Source organism: Ambystoma mexicanum, chromosome 6q (genome assembly GCF_040938575.1).
Source record: "Ambystoma mexicanum isolate Mex_15411 chromosome 6q, UKY_AmexF1_1, whole genome shotgun sequence".
Lineage (NCBI taxonomy): Eukaryota > Metazoa > Chordata > Amphibia > Caudata > Ambystomatidae > Ambystoma > Ambystoma mexicanum.
The window spans coordinates 489903596-489923281 of record NC_090937.1 but is presented as its reverse complement, the minus strand read 5'-3'; the positions used below and the strand labels follow the sequence as shown (position 1 = coordinate 489923281).

The 19686-nt window shown below is 46.2% G+C and overlaps 1 protein-coding gene across 1 annotated transcript in view; it reads right to left on the bottom strand.

Annotated features, from left to right (window-relative positions):
- ALPK1 (alpha kinase 1) overlaps positions 1–19686 on the bottom strand; it is a 642651-nt gene that overhangs the window by 10065 nt on the left and 612900 nt on the right. The window contains exon 13 of the mRNA XM_069630980.1: positions 914–1100. Within this exon, the coding sequence (XP_069487081.1) occupies positions 914–1100 (187 nt within the window). The remainder of the gene's footprint in view (positions 1–913; positions 1101–19686) is intronic.

Sequence of the window (19686 nt, the reverse complement as noted above, 5' to 3'; positions counted from 1 at the left end):
AGTGACATTGACAACGCGCAAGTGGAGGGGGAGACCGAAGGGGGAAAAGTGCAGAGGGGTGGGGAAGAGGTGGAAGGTGCTGAGCAAATGAAAAAAACCAACAGTGGTAGTGCAGCCAGTAAGTGGCAAGTGATAGGTTTAAGGCACAGACAGGGGGTGTCTGATAAGTGCAGAAAAGGGGGTGAGGGGCTGTAGGTTTACAGATACAGACCCAAGTGCAAGGGTTGCCAGGAGGCAGTGCGGGTGCGTGGCAGGGTGAGCAAGTACCTGGGCCTGAAAACAAAGGGTAACCAGGTGCACAATGCCGAAACAGAACAGATCAGCAGGGTAGAGGAGGAGCGAAGGCAGAAGCAAAGAGGAAGGTCTTGAGGTGCTTCCGGAACCAGAGATGGTTCTCCTCAAGTTTCAGAGTGGCAGGGATGCTGTTCCAGAGGGAGGCCCCAGCCGAAGACAGAGATCTACCCCAAGTTCCTTTCTTTGAGAAACGACTGACACTGAGGGAGTTGGAGGTGGAGGAGAGAAGAGCTCAAGAGGGAAGGCATTTACCGAGGGAGAGTTGAAGGTATTTTGGACCCAGGCCCCAGAAAGCCTTGTGGACAATGCAAAGGGTCTTGAATTTAATCCTTGCAGCCACTGGGAGCCAATGAAGAGATTTCAGGGCTGGAGAGATACGATCCCAGGGCTTGTATAAAACTTTTACAGATCTTCAATCTCATGACACACATAATTGATTTTTGTCATGAAAAGCATTATAAAATGTCATATCGACCATGACACTTTATGTTATGCTGTCAAAAGAGGTGACATATTTTAGCTTTTCGATCCTTTATAAGTTTTTATTTTATTTCTGTTTCTTCTTATAGAGGGGTGTAAACAAGAAAGATATAGAAATTACATATCCAAGAATACCTACCTTGCAAATCAACTACGATTTCTGTGCGGTTGGTAAATTCATAGGTGAAGTGTCCAAAGGCCATGCCGTACTCTGTTGCCTTATACTGGGATCGTACCACCTTGGCATTATTTGATAACTTAACGAATTCTCCGAGAATGTATGGCTCAACACTTACACATCCTTTTACCGATCTGCCGTCCATGATCTAAAAGCATGTATGTGATAAATGGATAGCATGGTAAACATACTGTGTTCAAATAAAACTTATACAGATCTTCAATCTCATGACACACATAATTGATTTTAAACATGCAAGTTAAATCCTGGCGTGAGCCAATAAATACCCAACGTGGGAACGTCACCATGCAATCATCACATTAAAATGGTCTTAGTATGGCACAGTTTCACTCTTTGGCAATCTAAATGTTATTTTGAAAAGTTAACTCGGACAGCAAAGAACCAATTAACCTTTTTATAAAGACATGGCACACTATTTTCAGGGTGACGCATCTGACACCACTGCAACAGTGTGGGCTGGGGACAGTCTCCCTCCAAACATTTGCGCTCATCATGATGCCGTTCACACATTATTGATGAAACATGGTTTTGCAGTGGAGTCTAGGCATCGACAAAGATGGCCGCCAACTCCCGAGTAATATATACAGAGCATAAAATAGTCCCAATACAGCGAAAACCAGTTTGCAAAGGCTGTAGGGATGGATATTGCTATGGAGCATGGGTCTGAAACCTTTGGCTCTCCAGATGTTTTGGACTAGAACCCCTATGATTCCCTCACTATTGACTATGCTGGCTAGGGCTGATGGAGTTTGTAGTCCAAAACATCTTGAGAGCCGAAGGTTGAAAACCACTGGAGAGCAGACTGTGCCTGGGGAAGTCAGATACAAGAGTGCATGTAATAACGCTGACTGTCTGGGAAAACCCCAATTTATTTATCTGGGGAGGTTCCATGAGAGACCCTAGTGAGGGAAGCCCAGAATAACAGAATTTTCGGGGAGAAAAAACCCTTCAACTAACTTCAGCAAGGTGGGGAGAATGAGCAACCAACACCACACTATAGATAGCAGGGATCAGGGTTGAAAGCCCGCAATCCAAATTTTCGAGGGAGAAAAGATTGAAGATTATTTTTCCGAAATAATCTTCAGTCTTTTCTCCCCTGAACATTTACAATTTGGCACCCGCCCCCAACCCACCAAACCCACACCCCCACCAAACCCACACCCTTACTTACCGTGTATCCGTGTGGCGCCTGTTCCCTTTCACTGGCTAGGGACTCTCAGGAAGCAGGGAGAGAGAGGGGCTTGGGGAGGGGTTAAATTACACCTCTCCCAGAGTCCTGGTTCCTGCAGCACCATCTATGCCCGAATGGACTGCAATACCCCAGACACCATGTCTGATGGTCCTTGTAAAACCAGGGAAGCTACAAAAAACCTGATATTTCATGGCTCATTGGGCATGCACTGCTTCAGGACTCTAAGCCACAGCAAAACCTGGTTTCCCTTACAACACGGCTGGCACAAGAGCATTTCCCCAGCTGCTCTGTGTAGTAGAGTCAGGTTTTCCAATGTGCCTTCTTTGGCTGATTGACTTCTCCATAATGAGTGGCATGTCAGCACCCCGTTGCCCATTATGGAAGAGCCTCTACTCATTCCAACTTTCTGAAACAGAGTGAGATGTTGCTGTGCTGAAGACTACTACTCTGCTGGAGTACAGGGATGAGTAGTGGTTTCTTAACTCCTACTCAGCCTCACATTGCAGCCTCACACTACTACTAAACTAAGAGTGTCCTCAATCCTAAAGGTTAAACATGCACAACATGAATGGTACATCTCCAGGTAGCATGTGGCGAATGCAGGTCATGCTCTTCAAGAGGCATCGTGAGCCAGCAAGGAAGCATCCCAAAAAACAATTTGGTATCAAAATAAAATAAATGTCCAATCAAGATTCTATAAAAATACAAGTCTTTAACCAAACTAAAAGGACAGACAAACCGACAAACCTATACAACATTAACAAACCACACCTGTAATGAAAACAACCAGAATCTGCAAACCTTTGGTTGAAAGGGGCACTCCGGCTATGAAGAAAGGTGTATGCAGACAATTGGCTCTGCTGCAAGGTTCAAGTTTAGTATATGTCTTTTAAAAGGTTGCTATTAAAATTGTTACTAGGGCCCATAGAACAAGAACATGGAGACAGAACCACGGTAGAATACGTTACTTACCTGTAACTCCTGCTCTCCAGCATTGGTTTCTTTCATAGATTCTGTGAATATTCCCCGTTGTCAGGCTGGGAATCCGCAGTAACATAGAGCAGTTTATTTTTAAACTGAAAACTTCAGTCACCCTAGTGCTCTATAACAGTCATTTTAGGTCATACTGCCCCTATCCAATAGGAAGGGCTCCCTTAGCTCCACCCCTGGTAGCCATCTTCAGATTTTGGCAAAGTGCACGTAAAGTGGCACTAGGAGCCAAGAAAGCTAAGAAGAGGGAGATGGGTAGGAGGGAGGGTTGAAGTTGACTCTATGAAAGATACCCATGCTGGAGAACAGGAGTTACAGGTAAGTAACTTATTCCTTTTCCAGCATTGCATCTTTCATAGTTTCACATGCTGTTAATAGATTACAAAGCAGTACCATATACCCATACTGGGCAGAAGCAAGCGCCTTGTAGCAACACTCACCACAGGAAACACTCACCTTATGCAAGCAAGTTACGTAGAACTGCCTGGCCACCTCTGGACTCTGTTGAAATGTGCCCTGGGCTTTTCCGGGAGAAGCCTACCAGCCTGTTGATGACAGAATGAAATGCAGGATGAAATCCACCTGGCAATTGAACACTTGGAAAGTGCCTTCCCTACACCAGAGGGACCAAATGTCACAAAGAGTTGAGAGGTCTTTCGGAAAGACTTTGTGTGATCGACATAGTACTTTAAAGCATGTATGACATACAAGAAATGTTAAGATTGCTCTACTGGAGGTTCCGGAGATCTAAAGAAAACAGGTAACACCACCGGTTCACTGAGGTGGAATGCCGACGGAACATTGGGCACAAAGGAAGGATTAGTGGGCAGGACCTCTTTGGACCTGTGGAAGGTTATGTATGGCGTCTTGCAAGAGAAAGCATGGATTTTGCCAACTCTTTGTGCTGAAGTGATGGAGACCAGGAAGGTAGTCTTCCAAGAGAGGAACTCTAGTGAAGCCTTGTGTAGTGGCTCAAATGGAGGTTGCATGAGTCTTGACAGAACCACATTCAGCTCCCAAGCAGGATCTGGGTACCTAGTATGCAGAAAAGAATGAAAAAGACCCTTGAGGAACTCCTTGACAAGCCGGTTAGACCACAGAGAATACGCGGAAGAAGAACGGGTGTACTGGGACACCGCTGCGAAATGCACCTTGATGAAGGAATATGTCAAACCTGCCTGCACCAGAGACCGTAGTAAGATGTCCTTTGGTCGCACAGTAACAGGGTCCAGACCCTGTGGTCACATCAAATAGTAAAGCATTGCCATTTACTCTAGTAGCAGGCAAGCGTGGATAGGGCTTGGGTTTGCGCCAGAATGTCTCTGCAGTTCTGGGACAATGGGATGGAGCTGAATTCTAGGAGAACAGGAGCCAGGACATCAGGCTGAGCGAGGCTGTGTTGTGATGGAGGACTGCCCCTTTGTCCCTGGATAATAGCTCTTGCCAAAGAGGAAGCCTCATTTGGTGGGTCGAGGGGGGCAATGGACAGGGACAGGGACAGGAGCTCGGAGTACCAGAAATGTCTTGGCCAGGTCGGGGTCACTAAGATCAGTCTGCACTGATGTTGTCTGAACATGCCTAATACATGTGCCACCAGAGGTATTGGGGAGGGCGTGAAGGAATTCCCCCCCCCAGAGAAACCATTCACCAGGCTCTCTGGATACGGAAACCTGCTGGCAAAAACCATGCACCTCTTGTTCTCGTAGGTGGCAAAATGGTCGATTTCCGGAGCACCTCGGTGATGGAATATCCAGAGGAGTTAAGACTCTTGCAGTTCCCACTCGCTGAGGGAATCTGCCATGGTGTTCTGAACACAGGAAAGTTGTAAAGGAACGAGGAACATGTGGTGTTTAAGTGCCCAGAGCCAGAGGGTCTGTGCCCTTGTCGGTAGAGAGAGGGATCTGGTGCCTGCCTGTTTGTGCACATAAAATATCATGGTGGTGTAGTCCGTAAAGATCCAAACCACCCAACCGCTGACATGCAGGAGGATTGACTTGAGTGCCCAGAAGACAGCACAGATCTCTAGATGGTTGGTATGGAGTGTTTTCTCTTCCTCCGTCCACAAGCTCCGGGCATTAAGGCTTTCTGTATGCATGGCCCAGCTGTCCAGGGAGGCATCTGTCGTGACATTGACTTGGTGAGGGGGCAGGCAAAAAGGAGCACCTTGAACCAGGTGAGAGCAGACTGACCACCATTGTAGTGGCTTCTTGAAGTGCTATGTCAGTGAAATCATGTCATCCCAGGAGCCTGATACTTGCCGGCAGTGTGCAATGAGGAACTCCTGCAGCGGTTGCATGTGGATCCTGCAGTGTTGCAGGATGTGAATGCAAGAGGACATCATTTCAAGTAGGGACTTCAGGAGGCGTACCGATGCATTGTGAATGCGGCAGAGCAATTTTACCTTGGTGAGAAGGGCTTGAACCCTCTCCTCTGATCGAGTCATCCTGCAAGAGCGTGTGTTTAGGCGTGCGCCCAAGTAGAGAGCCTGCTGAGATGGGGTCAGACCAGATTTTCGATAGTTAACAGAGAACCCGAGAGACTGCAGGGATAGAATGGTCTGAATGGTGTGCTGGGCCACAATGTCATATGACGCTGCCCACCCCAGCCAGTGGTCTAGGTAGGGATAGATGTGTGCGCCCATTCCGTGCAGATGGCCCATTATTGGAGCCAGGCACTTGGTGAAAACTCTTGGGGTGACCAGACCCCGAAGGGAAGGCCCTTCAATTGGTATTGGCAACCTGTGACCATAATGTGCAGGTCGCAGCAGTGTTTCCGGTGGATCAGGACATGGAAATAGACTCTAGGTCTAGGGACGTTAAAAAAAATCCCCTTCTTGTAACTGGGACAGAACCTGCTGCAGCGCCACCATTCTGAAAATGTGGACCTTCAAGAATTTGTTCAGTACTCGGAGGTCTGGTATGGGCCTCCAACACCCTGACTTTTTTCATACTAGGAAGTAACTTGAGGAGACACCTTGTCCTTGTTGGTCGTGTGGCACTTTCTCAATGGCACCCTCCGGTAACAGATTTGGACCTCCTGCAGCAGATGTGTGTGCTTTTCCACTTTCTGCAATGGAGGAATGATGGGCAGTGTGATGATTCACCAGGTCTTGTCACTTTTCGCTAGGGGGGAGCCCTTTCATATGAGGCTAGGGAGGTGGGGCCACTATAAAATAGTCCCCTTAGGGTTGGTAATATGCGTGAGGACCTCATAGGTAGTGACTCCCCTCCTGGGTATAAGCACTTCCGCCTGGGGAAAAGCCTCCATACCACCACCACAGCACATAAAGCCTCCATCCTCATTGCCATCTTTTTCATCCACTAGTGATAGTGAGACCATAAATGTTCGAAATATGAGGTATACTAGGACGATGAAGACCACGAAAAGTACCTGCAATGGATATATGGAAAAGGAACCAGCTACTGTGACGAGGTGGCCCTCAGGAGACTTAAGGAATGAACAAGGAACTCTTAATGATGGTGTTGACGTTACGCAAGGGCAGAGTCAACAAAATAAAATAACAAGCAAGAAAGGACTCATGGCGGAAGACGCAACTACGCTAGTGCAGCCCGAGAAGTTCAAACTGGTTATTTTGGAGCAAAAGCTGAGCAAGCCCTCGAGAGAGAAGAGGCAAGGCGAGGGATGCAAGTAATGCATCCAACTGGTCGGAAAGGAGCCGACACGCTGAGGTCAGACAAGGACTGTGGTGGTGGCATGACCAGTAGCGGGTGGACATGATGGTTCTGGAATGAAGTTGTGACCGCCAGTAGTAACCTGCCGTAGAGTCATGCAAGAGAACAGAGAGGAGAAGTGGAAAGCAAGAAGCAAGACCTGCAGCCCTGTGAAGAACCAGTAAAGTATTCCTGCAGGTGAAGGAAAACTAAATCAAGAGTGCATCAGGAGTGATCTCCCTTGGCACAGTGATCAATATCATACCACTGCTGAAGCAGAGACTAAGGAAGAGTGCATCAGGAGTTATCGCCCCTGTTGCAGTGGACTAGTCAATACCACTGCTCAAACAGGGTGCAACAGGAGTCATCTCCCTCATCGCAGAGGCCAACCCAATTCCACTGCTCTAGCAGAGGGCATCAGGGGTCATCTCCCTTGTCGCAGTGGCTCAACCATTACCATTGCTCAAGTAGACTGGCAAAAGGTTTAAAAAGAAAGGTTTAAAAAGATACAGAGGAGCCCGGAAATTATATTTGTCATACAAACATTAAAAGGAAACCAAATAAGGCAGTACATTTTTCTACTTCCTGGAAAGGTGAAAATACTGAAAGATCGCTGAAGAGAACTTTGATAAAAGATACAGGGGAAGGGAGTCATCTCCCTGGCCCTGGTTAGAAGGTACTTTTAAAGAACTATTATCATGATAAAACTGAAGCCAAACACTAGAAAGGAGCCATTCTCATGGTGAAGGAACTTTACTTTTGTTATGGACATTTGGTTTAAGTGTTAGGGTTAGATTGCTAGGTTTCTGAAAGGACAGAGAACATATTCTTTTTAGATGAACATTCTGACAGGCCCATAAAGTTTTCTTAGGTTGAGGCAGTGCAAGTCCTTAGAAGTAGGAAGAGATGGGTTTTTCTTTGATAAATAAAGGTTTGTAGCCCCAAACATGAGTCCTCCTTGTCAGTCTCCTTCTACACCCCCACAGCGGCCTCTTGACAACTCCAGCGTGTGGCCCTGCTGGAGAAGGGATAGCACCAAGCTGTTGGTGGTGATCTTTTCCCACTTGTGGATAAACTGTGACAGCCTTCCCCCCACTGGCGTGCGAAAGTGGGGAGGCTGGACCTGAGGCGGGTCAGGTTTGTTTACACCGATTGGTATGTAAAGAGCCTTGTTGGTGATGATTCCTCCTGTAGGCTTCTGACTTATTCTTATAAGCATCTGATGTCGAGTAAGAAGGAGACTTATACGATGACGATGGGGACTAGTAGGAAGGTCGATGGGTAGGAAGGCCGATACTCTTGTGTAGTTCTTGAGAATCAGGAATTTACTGAGCGAAAGTACTGATGCCTCTGCTGCAATGTGCCGAGGGAGCTGGCTGTGGCTGTGCCGGTCTTGATGGACTGCAACGTCTCGCTCACTTTCTTGCCGAAGAGGTCAATGCCATTGAACGGCACGTCTACCACTTTCGCTTGAACTTCAGGCCTCGTAGCCTTGAGCCAGCCATGCCTGCGAAGTACAGCACCATTCCCCAGCTGCCAGTACCACGTGTCAGCAATATTCATACATAAGGCTGTTACATGATCAGAAGCAGTTTTTCCTTCATGAAGAAGGATGAAAGCATCTTGCATCTTATCATCTGGTAGGAACTCAAGGATGGGAATGATCTTGAACCAGAGCTCTCATTCATATTTTGAGAGAAAGGCCATGGCATTGGCTGCCTTGATGGTGGTGGTGGTTGTTGTAATCGCCTTCCGCCCAAACACATCCAGACGCTTTCTCTCTTTGTCCGGGGCAACGGCACAGGAAGATGAAGGGTTGTCAGAGCGTTTGCGGGCTGCTGCTGACACCACAAAGTCTGGGGTAGGATGTGTTCCAAGGCATGTAGCTGCAGCATCAGGCTCTCTATATTTCTTTTAAAATCTCTCCTTTTTGGGAGGTGCAGAAGAAGGGTTGGCCATTGTTAATAAGCCATCTTCCCAGATGTTGTCCAGCACGGCTATAGCTAGAACTGATTTCCTGTGCTGCTCCCGCCGCTGGCAGAGCAAGCTGTCCTTATTCTGCTCTTCAGGGGCCAGCCCGAACATCTTTGTCACCCTAGACATTAGGGCGTGCAAAGACCCTATTTTGTCCGGTGGTCGAATCATGCAGGGGATCCTCGTCCGGTTCGCAGTCTGCAGAGACAAGGGCATCAAATTAATCTGCGCCTGTGTCTGCTGTGTGAATGGAGGCTTCTCCCGTCGCCCCGGCTGGTGAGACTGCTCTACATGGAGTAATGCGAGCAGGGGTTGGCATAGGTGGAGGCTTGTCCCGTTTGGGACTGGTGGGGCCTCTTCCAATGCTGTCTCATCATTGTCTTCAGAAACAACTGTCAGTGGACCTTCTAGATCTACTGGGAGGAGGATCTCATCCGGTGGAGCCATTGACAATCCTGCTTTCACTGGGGTTATCCCAAGAGCTAGTGGACGAGGGCGGGATGGCTATGGTAACACAGCCAATGCCGATGGCTGAGACGATGATGCCATAAGAATAGACTTGATTGAGCTTGTAGACGCTGTCGTTGACAGTGTAGGAGTGAGGTGCTTATGAATGCTCGTCGACGGAATTGATTTCGGGGTAGACAACGGGGTTGTTGTCCTTGATGGGGTCATCGACCGGTTCGTAGGCCTTACTGTTGACGGGGTCGAAGACTTTGTGTGCATTGATATGGACATCGACAGGGCCTTGAAGACGAAGACCGTAGGCTTGCCATGAGCCATCTGCGGGATAGTAGATGACAGTTTCGACAACCGTTTCTGCATGGTCGGTGAAGGTATATACTTATGCAAGGAAGACCCAGATGGAGATGTTGTATGAGTCTTCGTGATGCCTCCTTGTGCTAGCTAAACCTCTTGCTAGAGGTGGCATGCTGCGGTGATCTGCCTTGCCTGTGTGAGGCATGACTACAGGCCGAGCCTTCTGCGTCCCAACATCGAGCCACGCCACCAACCTCCAGTGGTGGTCTTTGTTTTGTTCGATAACGACTGGCAGATTTCACACTCCTGGATGATGTGTGTTGAATGCAAATAGGAAAGGCAGTTGTCATGGAGATCCTCCGTGAACACATTCTTTAGCCCGCACCAAGCGCAGGCTTTGAACAGAAATGTCCTTATGGACTTGGCCATGGTGTAGACGTTAATGCTGGAGAGGAGTAGAAGATGAGAAATCCGTTCACAGACAAGACAGTGACTAACCAGAGTTTAAAGTCCAGGTGGCGCCGGAGCACAGGATCCTCAAACTGTCGTGGGAATTGAAAAATTGTGTTGAAAATTGTGAAAGAACATTGAATATATTAGAACGATTTTTGTGAGGACTCGAAACGTGCAGCACAAATCTGAAGATGGCTACAGGGGTGGAGCTAAGGGAGCCCTTCCTATTGAATAGGGGCAGTATGACCCGAAAATACTGTTAATAGAGCACTCAAGTGACTGACGTTTTCAGTTTAAAAATAAACTGTTCTATCTTACAGAGGATTCCCAGCCTGGCGACGGAATATTCACAGCATTGGAATCTATGAAAGATCCAATGCTGGAGAAACCATAATATCTTCTTTCAGGGCTCAACAGAGTCAAGATGGAAATCTGGGTGCTTTACGGTGTGACAAATCGGGTTAAAGGTGGTCCAGCTGGTGTGATGGCAGCAAAGCGCTGCAATTCAACAAGTGGCAAAAGCACTTGGATCAAAGAAGCTTGAGGCAGACATTAACTATTTGGTCCGCCGTAGTATGCAATCTCTCAAAGCAATTCAAAATTGTAGAGAGAGCCCAGGGTAGCTTCTTTTATTCCTGGGGTCTTGTGAAGCACTGACCTGGGTCTCTGAGGAAAGGTGAGTCCTTCTGTCATTCCTAGCCAGGAAGGTTTCCAGGGACATTTGCTGGTCTACCCCTTCAGCAGACACATTCCCGAGTACCAGTATGCAAGCAGCAGTCGGGGCTTTTCCAAAAGCAGATCACTTCAAATGTTCCTCTGAAGTGGTGGAGGGGTGGGACTGACTCCCTCATTGGAAAGCTTTATATTCCCCCCAATGGATGTGGTCTTTGGGCAGACGGCACCCCAAAAAAGTCCCAATCAACTACTACTTCTGCTTGAGTCCAAAGATGATTCGGTTAAAGGGGTGGGGGATATTTCAGCCAAGCATATATATTCACTCTGCCACAGTGGATTGGTCCATCCCAATCCTTTCGTAAGGGACCAATCCTTGCTGCTGTGACAAGAGTTTTGCAAGTTGATGTCAGCTCCAAGAGTGCTTTGTCGGCAGGAAGTTAGGAGGGGGCACAGGAAGTGTGTGTGGCCTACAAGGATCGTGGGACACGTAGAGGAGCAGATGATGTCATCTCTAGTTCCCGCACCCTCACCCTCGTCATACTGGAAGCATAGCAGGATGGCACCAGGTATCATCCCAATACCACACCGAAGATGCGAGAGACGTTATGCACTCAACCGTATCGAATGTACCCTCGTACTGACGTGGTTAAAGGATGTCGGTATACGCCATTGTAGATGGAAGAACCAACTAGAGTAAAGTGACGTCATAAAGGGAAGACACGATGACGTACAGAAATTATATAAGAATACTCAAAGAATGAAGGAGTAATCCAAGTAATGAAGTAATCAAGTATAAAGAGATGGAGAAATCATCTATGCTGTGAAAACGAATGAGATGAAGCTCAACAAATGCATATATACAGAAACGCAAGGTAGATGAGTTACATAGAAGCCTGCTGCAGGAGAAACTATAACATAAGTAAAGCGGCCATGGTGAGAAGATGGACATTGGCTCCTGTCAAAATGACTGCAGAGAAACCAGGGCCGCACATTAGAAATGCTGCAGAAAACAGCTTCATGCAAGAAACAAAGAATATCTGTTTGCTGAGACTAAGAATGACCCAGCAAGACATAATTGGAAAGCACACAGGGAGTTAACCAGGATAAGGTATGAACGAAGGGCACATTTCTTTAAGCAGAAGCGAAAACATCTGCAAGTACCAAGTATTGGACAATCAAGGGTGCAGAAAGTACACACAAGATGGAGCATCCAAGTCTCCAGAGGCTAAGAGGAGTACTAGCATCCAGTATAATTAAATCAAATAGCAGTAAATAACAGGTCAAAATGGACAAATTTGTGGTCTACTGACACGTGATGCAAGACTTGAAAACAAGATCTATTCATTAAGCCTCAGACGAAGATAGTGGTGTACCCTGACTCCTTTAAAAGTCTCAGAAGGGTCAACTACAAAGGAGAAGCTCATGGATGTTCTAACTGATGAGAGAGGGTAGGCTTATTGACCAATGTGGGCAGTGGTCTGACGTTGTTTCCTGCACCCGAGTTTCCTTTTGCTTACATGCTGCAAGCGAGCCGAATGTCCAAAGCTGAGAAAGTATGCCAACCAATCATAAGTGGTTATGTAGCAGCATGCCATACAATGTTGCACAGGTCAACCTGCTGCTGTTACTCTGCTATAATCTGAATTATACATATTAAGAGGTGGTTCAAGGCGTGCCTTCTAGATAAGGGGCATCCAGTAATATTACTAATACTTATATGATAAATAGGTACACATGTTCCCTTAACTAATCCCTCCCTTCAATAGGTTTTATAGTTTGCCACATAGGATGACGTCATAGATGGCGCATGTGGAGGCATAAAGCCTTTGTATAATCAAAACTTAAGTGCGAGTCTGTGGACTACATTTCGTTGTTCGCCAGATTGCCCTACTTTATTTGAACTGATAATAAAGTAGTACTTTGCCATATTCTTTGCGTCTGTCCTGTTATTTGGGTCTGAGATCATTATTGGTAATTCCATTGAGGACACTAGATGCTCCAAGGTGCTAGTGCACAGACACTTCTGTGTGGTGCAGTAAACCTCTGCTCTCCCTGTTTGCCTTAGGTCAGACACCAGTCATTTTCACCCTGGAGTGATTTACCCTTGTGCTGGCATACCTTCTTTGAAGCAGTGGCTCCTACTTGGCCTCCTCGGGGTACGTCCTGTACCTCTAAGAAGGTGGAAGGTGTCAAGCATTCCCAGGCAGAGAATAGAGGGAGCCCTCAGTGCTGGGCCAGCAACTTGTGGGGGAAGCCCAGTCCCAGACAGTGATACAAAGCCTTTCTGACAGTTGCAAGGGTCACTCAAAAACCAGTTGAATAAAAAGACATCACATGGACTTCTAAAATGTATAACTGAATCTCTCAATAGGCAAATATAACAAACGAGATATAGCTTTATTATTACATTTAACAAAACTGCCACCATGCCTCGAGGATATACCGGTTTATTGAAACATGCGTGTGTGTGCCTTTAAAGGGTCACATTTGTATTCCAAAAAGCACAAAACTCTGGTTTTGGACATGCCAGCGAGAATCCCTTTAAAGGCAACCTTTCAGATATAGTCATTAATGTACCTTGCATTGTGAAGGCTGCTAGCACATTTGCAGCAGTATTATCAATCAAACATGGCTTTATACTTTTTAGTGAACAGATCAGCTGGGGCATTTTCTAAAAGTGCAATACCATTGCTGCTAACATGCTGCAGTTATGCCAATGACCCATGCCCAGCAGCAAGTATACATGGGGTGTCATCGTTCACTTATACACCCAATGTCCAACAGGCCTGAAAGTTAGACTGTTTAGCGATCTGACGTTCATGGCAGAGTACATGTACTAGAGCTCCTAAAATTTCAAAATAATCTAGGAGAATACCCGTAGCAGCTGGAAATCAGCAGCTGGAAATCCCCCACAGTTACTACATGCATTAGGCAAATACAATTAATAAAGAACCTGGCAAACATAATGGAGTAAAGAGTAAAGCGAATGACACCATCATTGACAACTCTCAGGTGAACTTTGCATCCATAATGATTTTACGAGAGACGTTACACCCCTTATTTAGCAAGTGAATTATTCACTGGACCCAAATGCTGTAGCTGCTCGAGAATATGAGAATGCATTTGACAGCGTAATAGGGATATTGGAATGCTTTGTAGAGTAAGTATTGGCCCGCATTTCGAGAATAGAAAAATATTTACTGCATTGCACTTTTACTACCGGAGTAAGATAGTAATGGTAAAAAACGATTTGTCTTTGGAATATCACCAGTTATTTTCCACCTACCTCATAACAGGTAGGATAGTACATGAAAAACCTAAGCGGTTAAAACATTGGCAGTATAAGAAAAATAGCCAGACAAGCTTCTTTTCTGAAATAAAGCCGTAGCATATACTGCCTGATATCATCATCAAAAAAACATTGAAATGCCTCAAAAAATGACGTTCTAGTCAAAGGTGGTTGGTTTTAAAGAATACAGTCTAGCACACAGATGCCTGCATAATAAGGGTCCTAGTACCTTAAAACCCGTCTGACCCTGCACCCTCCATTCAAAACCCGAGATGTGCAGACGAGAAGCTCCTGAAGATTCCTAAATGTAAAGGCAAAACTTTGCAGCCGTGGCCCCTACAGTCTGGACTGACCTGCAAAAAGGTAATAATGAGTTGTTTATATAGCACTTTCGCCAAAGTGTTTTACAGAGAACATATTTACATACAATTTCACTCAACCCATGTTGGAACTCATTTGTCGCAAAACAAAAGAATGGATGGCTGGAAGATTTAGAATTAATCTTAACCTCTGGCATTGCTCTGGGCAACCCTCCAGACCATCGTTCCTCACCTGTCAATTAAAAACGGGGAAAGACCATATGCAAATTGGGCTTGGTCCCACCCCAAAAGCCGGGGTCGTGGGTTCCGTTCCTGCTGGGCCTAGAGACCAAAGCTACTGCTGCCAATGAGGCTGAAACATGTCTGGGGATGCTGGTGGTCTCGTGCAGAAGGGATGTGACATAGCAGTTTGGGCTGGACAGTCCCGTTGGGGGTGGGAACAAGCCTGATTTGCATATGATCTTTCCCCGACCTGTAATAACTTGGCAGGCAAAGAACGATGGTCTGCAGGGTTGCCCAGAGCAATTGCCAGAGGTTTAAGATTAATTCTAAACCTTCCAGCTATCCACGCTTTGTTTTTGGGGACTCATTTATCGACCTCAGAAGGATGAACGGCTGAGTGGGCCTTGCCGCGATTTGAACCTACGACCTGCAGATCAGACACAGATTGCAGCAGAGAGGCTCATCCCGCTGAGCTATGTTATCGGTGATAAAAATCATATATAGGTTTCAGAATTGGAACACTCTACAAAAGATGTAAAAGTTCCTTTAAAAAACTCAGTTCAGGTGGATTTTTTGAGCCTTTAGCCGTACACCTTCAGTTGGTACTGACCTAACACCTTTCTTGACTTCAAGAGTCCTCCGCCTCCCTTCACGTGGCAGCCATCCATTTGCTTAATTACTCTGTACTCCGTAGTCACGGTTATATTTTATGCCTCATAATGTTCAAACCAGAATGTACCTACTTGTTTTGTACTATGATTGTGTAATTGCGCTACCTATAATTGGCACCCCACTCCTGCTCCCTATGGTTTGTTATCCCAAACCCCAGCTTGTGTGGTCACTCCTTGAGCTGTCAATTAATGTATGTTGTAATTAAGCATCATTTAAAACATCAGTAAAATGAAAAATAATAACAATGTCATGCAGGGTTTCCCAAAGTCATACTGCTGGCTGTTAATTAACAGCAGGTACTAAAGTTGCATGGTAAATACTGCTGCGCGTACCAATAATACAATGAGGTGCCCTTTATTGATAGATTTCAGTTTTTTGTTGCAAAGGTGGCAGGGATCAAATTACAAGCCCAGACATAAAGTGCTTTATACTGGTTATTTGGCTTTGTTTGATCAGGATATTGGGGTTCAGGTTGGCCTAAATAATAATGATGATGATAATACAGAGGCATCAAACTAACTTCTTTCCCAATGTGGTCAACCAGTCTTCTCTTCTCCAGATCTTTGTTCTGTGTTGTCAGTCTCAGATTTAAGCATTTTCAGCACCCTTCTATTACTCTCTTGGGGTGTGTTCTCAATTTTGGGCAGTTTCTCTTCTATGGGTTACCATTGCATCCAATTTTGGGGTTTACGCGTTTCCCAAACCCTGCTTCATCTCATTTTCAAGGTTTCTCCCTCATGCTCTCAGCATCAGGTTTAAAGGTTTTCCACATCTATCTTCCTTTTTTCTAGTCCTGTGTCAAGAGAATCCCCTCTCAGGTTTAGGGGTTTCCTGTGCCCTTCTTATCTCTCCGCCCAATGTTGAATCTTGGTGGAAATAAGCCATACTCCCAAAAGTTAGGTCCAGCCAAGTAGACCTGCACCTTTTCTGCCAGCATTAGTTTAAAGACCTAGTCATCTCCCTGTCTCAGGGTCTTGATCTCTACCGTTGCCTGAATACACCTGTCTGCACCTGCTACTCAATGCCGTGCTACATGCTCATTCCACTTCCAACCCTGGGCTTCAAACTTTCAGCTAGGACTGCCACCCTAACCCCTGCATTGTGGAGGATGTGCTCTCTCACACCTTCCTGTTCGGACTGGCTGGTGTATTTCCCTCCTCCTGAGGTTCTTCTCCCACCTCATGATATTCACTTCTAACCACATCTTGATGTTCCACCTCTTGACAATCTCCTCCTACCATCTCCTGATATTCTTCTCCTACCAGTTCCTGATGTTCTTCTAGCGCCTCCCGATGGTCTACCCTATCACAGCCTGATGTTCTTTTTCTACTATCCCCTGATCATGTTCTTCCACCTTCTCCTGAATTTTTCTATCACCTCCCAAGTGTCTCCTAATGGTACGACGTCCTTTCGTCGCGGGATGTTTTACGCTGGGTTTTTTACCGCGAATTTTCTTTCGAAACAACCCATCAAACTTTTTTGAAAATGGGGGGGCTTGAACCCCGCCCCAAAAACAAAATCTGATGGGTTTTTTCAACAACAAAAAAATCATGGTAAAAAACCCTGCAAAAAAACATCCCGCGATGAAATGACATGGAACCCTCCTAATACCACCTACTTATGTTCTTACCTGGGGGCAACCAGACGTGGACTCCCTGCTCAATGTACTCAGAGAGACAAAGCTTCACCTCACTGATGATGCCCAACAAGGCTGAAACACGTGTATGGGGTTGCTGTAGGTACTCTTGTTCAGAGAGGAATTGCCATAGCATTTCAGTGCTGGACTGCCTATGTGGGTGGGACAAAGACTGATATGCAAATGGATATTTCCCCATCTGTGAAAGGTACAGTGAGCAAAAAGCAGATGGCTGTGAACTCTCAATGTGGTTAACACCCACTGAACAGGTTATCATGCCTTGTTCTTCCGAGAGAGGGCGCCTGCTACCTTTGTTGAATTATGTTCTTCTACCACCTCCTGATGGGCTCCTCCTATCACCTCCTAACATTCTCCTCTTACCGTCTCCTGATGTTCTCCTCCTTCTACATCTGGATATTCTCATCCTGCCAGCTCCGGATGTTCTCCTCTAATCACCTCATGGCTCTCTCCTTCTGCTATCCCGTGTTACTCCCTCCTAATAGGTCCTCCTCTGTTTCCTGTGCACTTGATAAACTCCCCCCTCTGAATATTTTCCTCCTGATTGCTTCACCCCCTTGTCTCCAACCTCCTGTATTCTAAACTCTTCCTGTCTTCTTTTGTTTTAAAGTTCTCCAGTCATTTCACTCCTTAGTCCGATCTCCTCCTATACTCTAACATCCTCCTGTACTCCATCACCCACCTTTATTACTTCTTCATAATATTCTTCCAACTCCTAACTACATTCCACTCACATCTTGTATTCCAATCTTCTCCTGTACTCCAACATCTTCCATCTTGCGCATGCAAGTGACATCTGGCTTCCGGGGCAGAGCCACGTCTTCCTGCCTGCATGCAAGAAAGATCTCAGCTGGCTTCTTGGTCTCAACATTATGTGTGTGGGTGAGTGTTGGGCCATGTGCTACTTCTGAATGTCTGGATTGCTCAAGGTCACCTCACGCTCCCCTTAAAGGTCCAGAGTTCCCATTTGATAGTGGTTTATTTAAAGGGACTATGTTAGTGGGTGCCTATTGCAAGCCTCTTGTTAGAGAGGGCAGCAATGGGATTTATCATGAGGGACACCCATGAACCACTTAATAATATCATTAAATGAACATATATGACACATATAAGTGGAGAGTAAACACAATTAAATGCTGCTGGTGTGCATTAGGCCAGCTTGGAATTAATCACCATTACCTGAATGGCGTACACCTCAAATAGCCAACAACCACACAAGGGTACAACAGGTCCTCAGAATGTGGAAGTACACTGCAGGTTACCATGCTGGGCTCCACAGTACTCAGGAAATATACATGAGTTCATGATGTACTTTGAGAGAGATAGGAAGCTACAGATTAAACAGAAGAGGAGACGAGCGCCAAGAGGAGAATGGGGAGGATATGTCATGGGCTGACATCCGCTGAACCGGACGATTGCCTTGGAATCTGACTGACCAGAAACTCCTAATGCTCGATCACCTCCACAGAGACATCCCACCAGTTTCTCCTGGAGATCATAGCTGATGAAATCCATTGCTATTGGATCCAGTTCCTGGTGGTGGACCAGTGCGCGAGGATAACCTGAATGGGGTGGGGGGGGGGTTCTTGGGGAGTGGAAGTGGGACACTGGCGGGTAAGATGCGGTATACCCCTTCTTCCAACACCTTTTCCATCGTAGCACGTAAGAGACTCAGAACCACCCCCTCCCTTTTCCGACACAAACACTTTCGCATACTACGAAAGACAACGGACTAACACCAGAGCCGTTTACCTGATATGTCCCAACACCAGGGTCAGGCAAAATCAGGCAATGGAGCAGAATCACACACGTCTGATGGCCCTTTCCCTTCCCCACACGGATAAAAGGTGGAGCACAAGAGCACACTATGAGCAAGGCAGACCGCACGGCGAGGCAGCTATCCAAGTACGGCAGTTCAAGAAGAGGAGAAAGACAGAGGGAAACGAAGGGCGAAAAGGAAAGAAGCAACCTTGCCCTTTCCGACCCAGACCCACAAGGCCTCCCTGGAAGGAATCGTGAGAGCGCAAACAATAGCTAACATTTATTGCAGCAGATGTCAACGGTACACAGAGCCCTCCTACACTGATAACCAGGACAGGAGAGACGACTGCTATGGTGGTACCGTCCGTGACTGCAAAGCTAAAGAAAAGCCAAACGGTTCATCAGCCGGTGAGTCGAGGGGAAAACCGATAAGAAACCAAACTGTGTTGAATGAAAAGTAGCAAATGGCAAATGAAGGAAAGTTCAAAGAACTGTGAACAAATTAGGGGAAAACCAGCTGCAGAGGTGTACGGCATACATGGGTGCAACTCGAGAGAGCCAGGTTAAATCCACCAGCATTGAAACTACTGATACAAGAAGTGTTTGGGAAAGCCGAAAGAGAGTGTTCAAAGTGATCATACAGAGGTCTCACACAATCTTCTGTACAGTCGAAAGTCTTTGACCAGCACATGATTGGAAAGCCGAGGGATACCATCCCATATAGTGAAAAGCAAAGGAAATGTTTAATAAACACCCTTGAACTGTGATCAGTTGTGTCTGTCTTTACTGTTGCCACCATGAGTTCCTTACAGGCTTCTCTGGTGGATGAACAGGAAAGGATGTGCACAGGAAGAACATTGACAGCTGAAGTTGACACTGTGTGCACTTTGTGATTGAAGAATAGCAACACATGTCTGAGTGCTGTCACAATCAAGGGATGAGCAGACACTGACTCAACACAAAGTACAAAAGTATAGATCTGAATGGTTTCTTGTACACATCACCTATGCCAAGGGTATGGGGTAGACTGTAACTGAAGAGTTGGGATATTCAAAGAAACCAAAATGAGCAATTCCAGCTT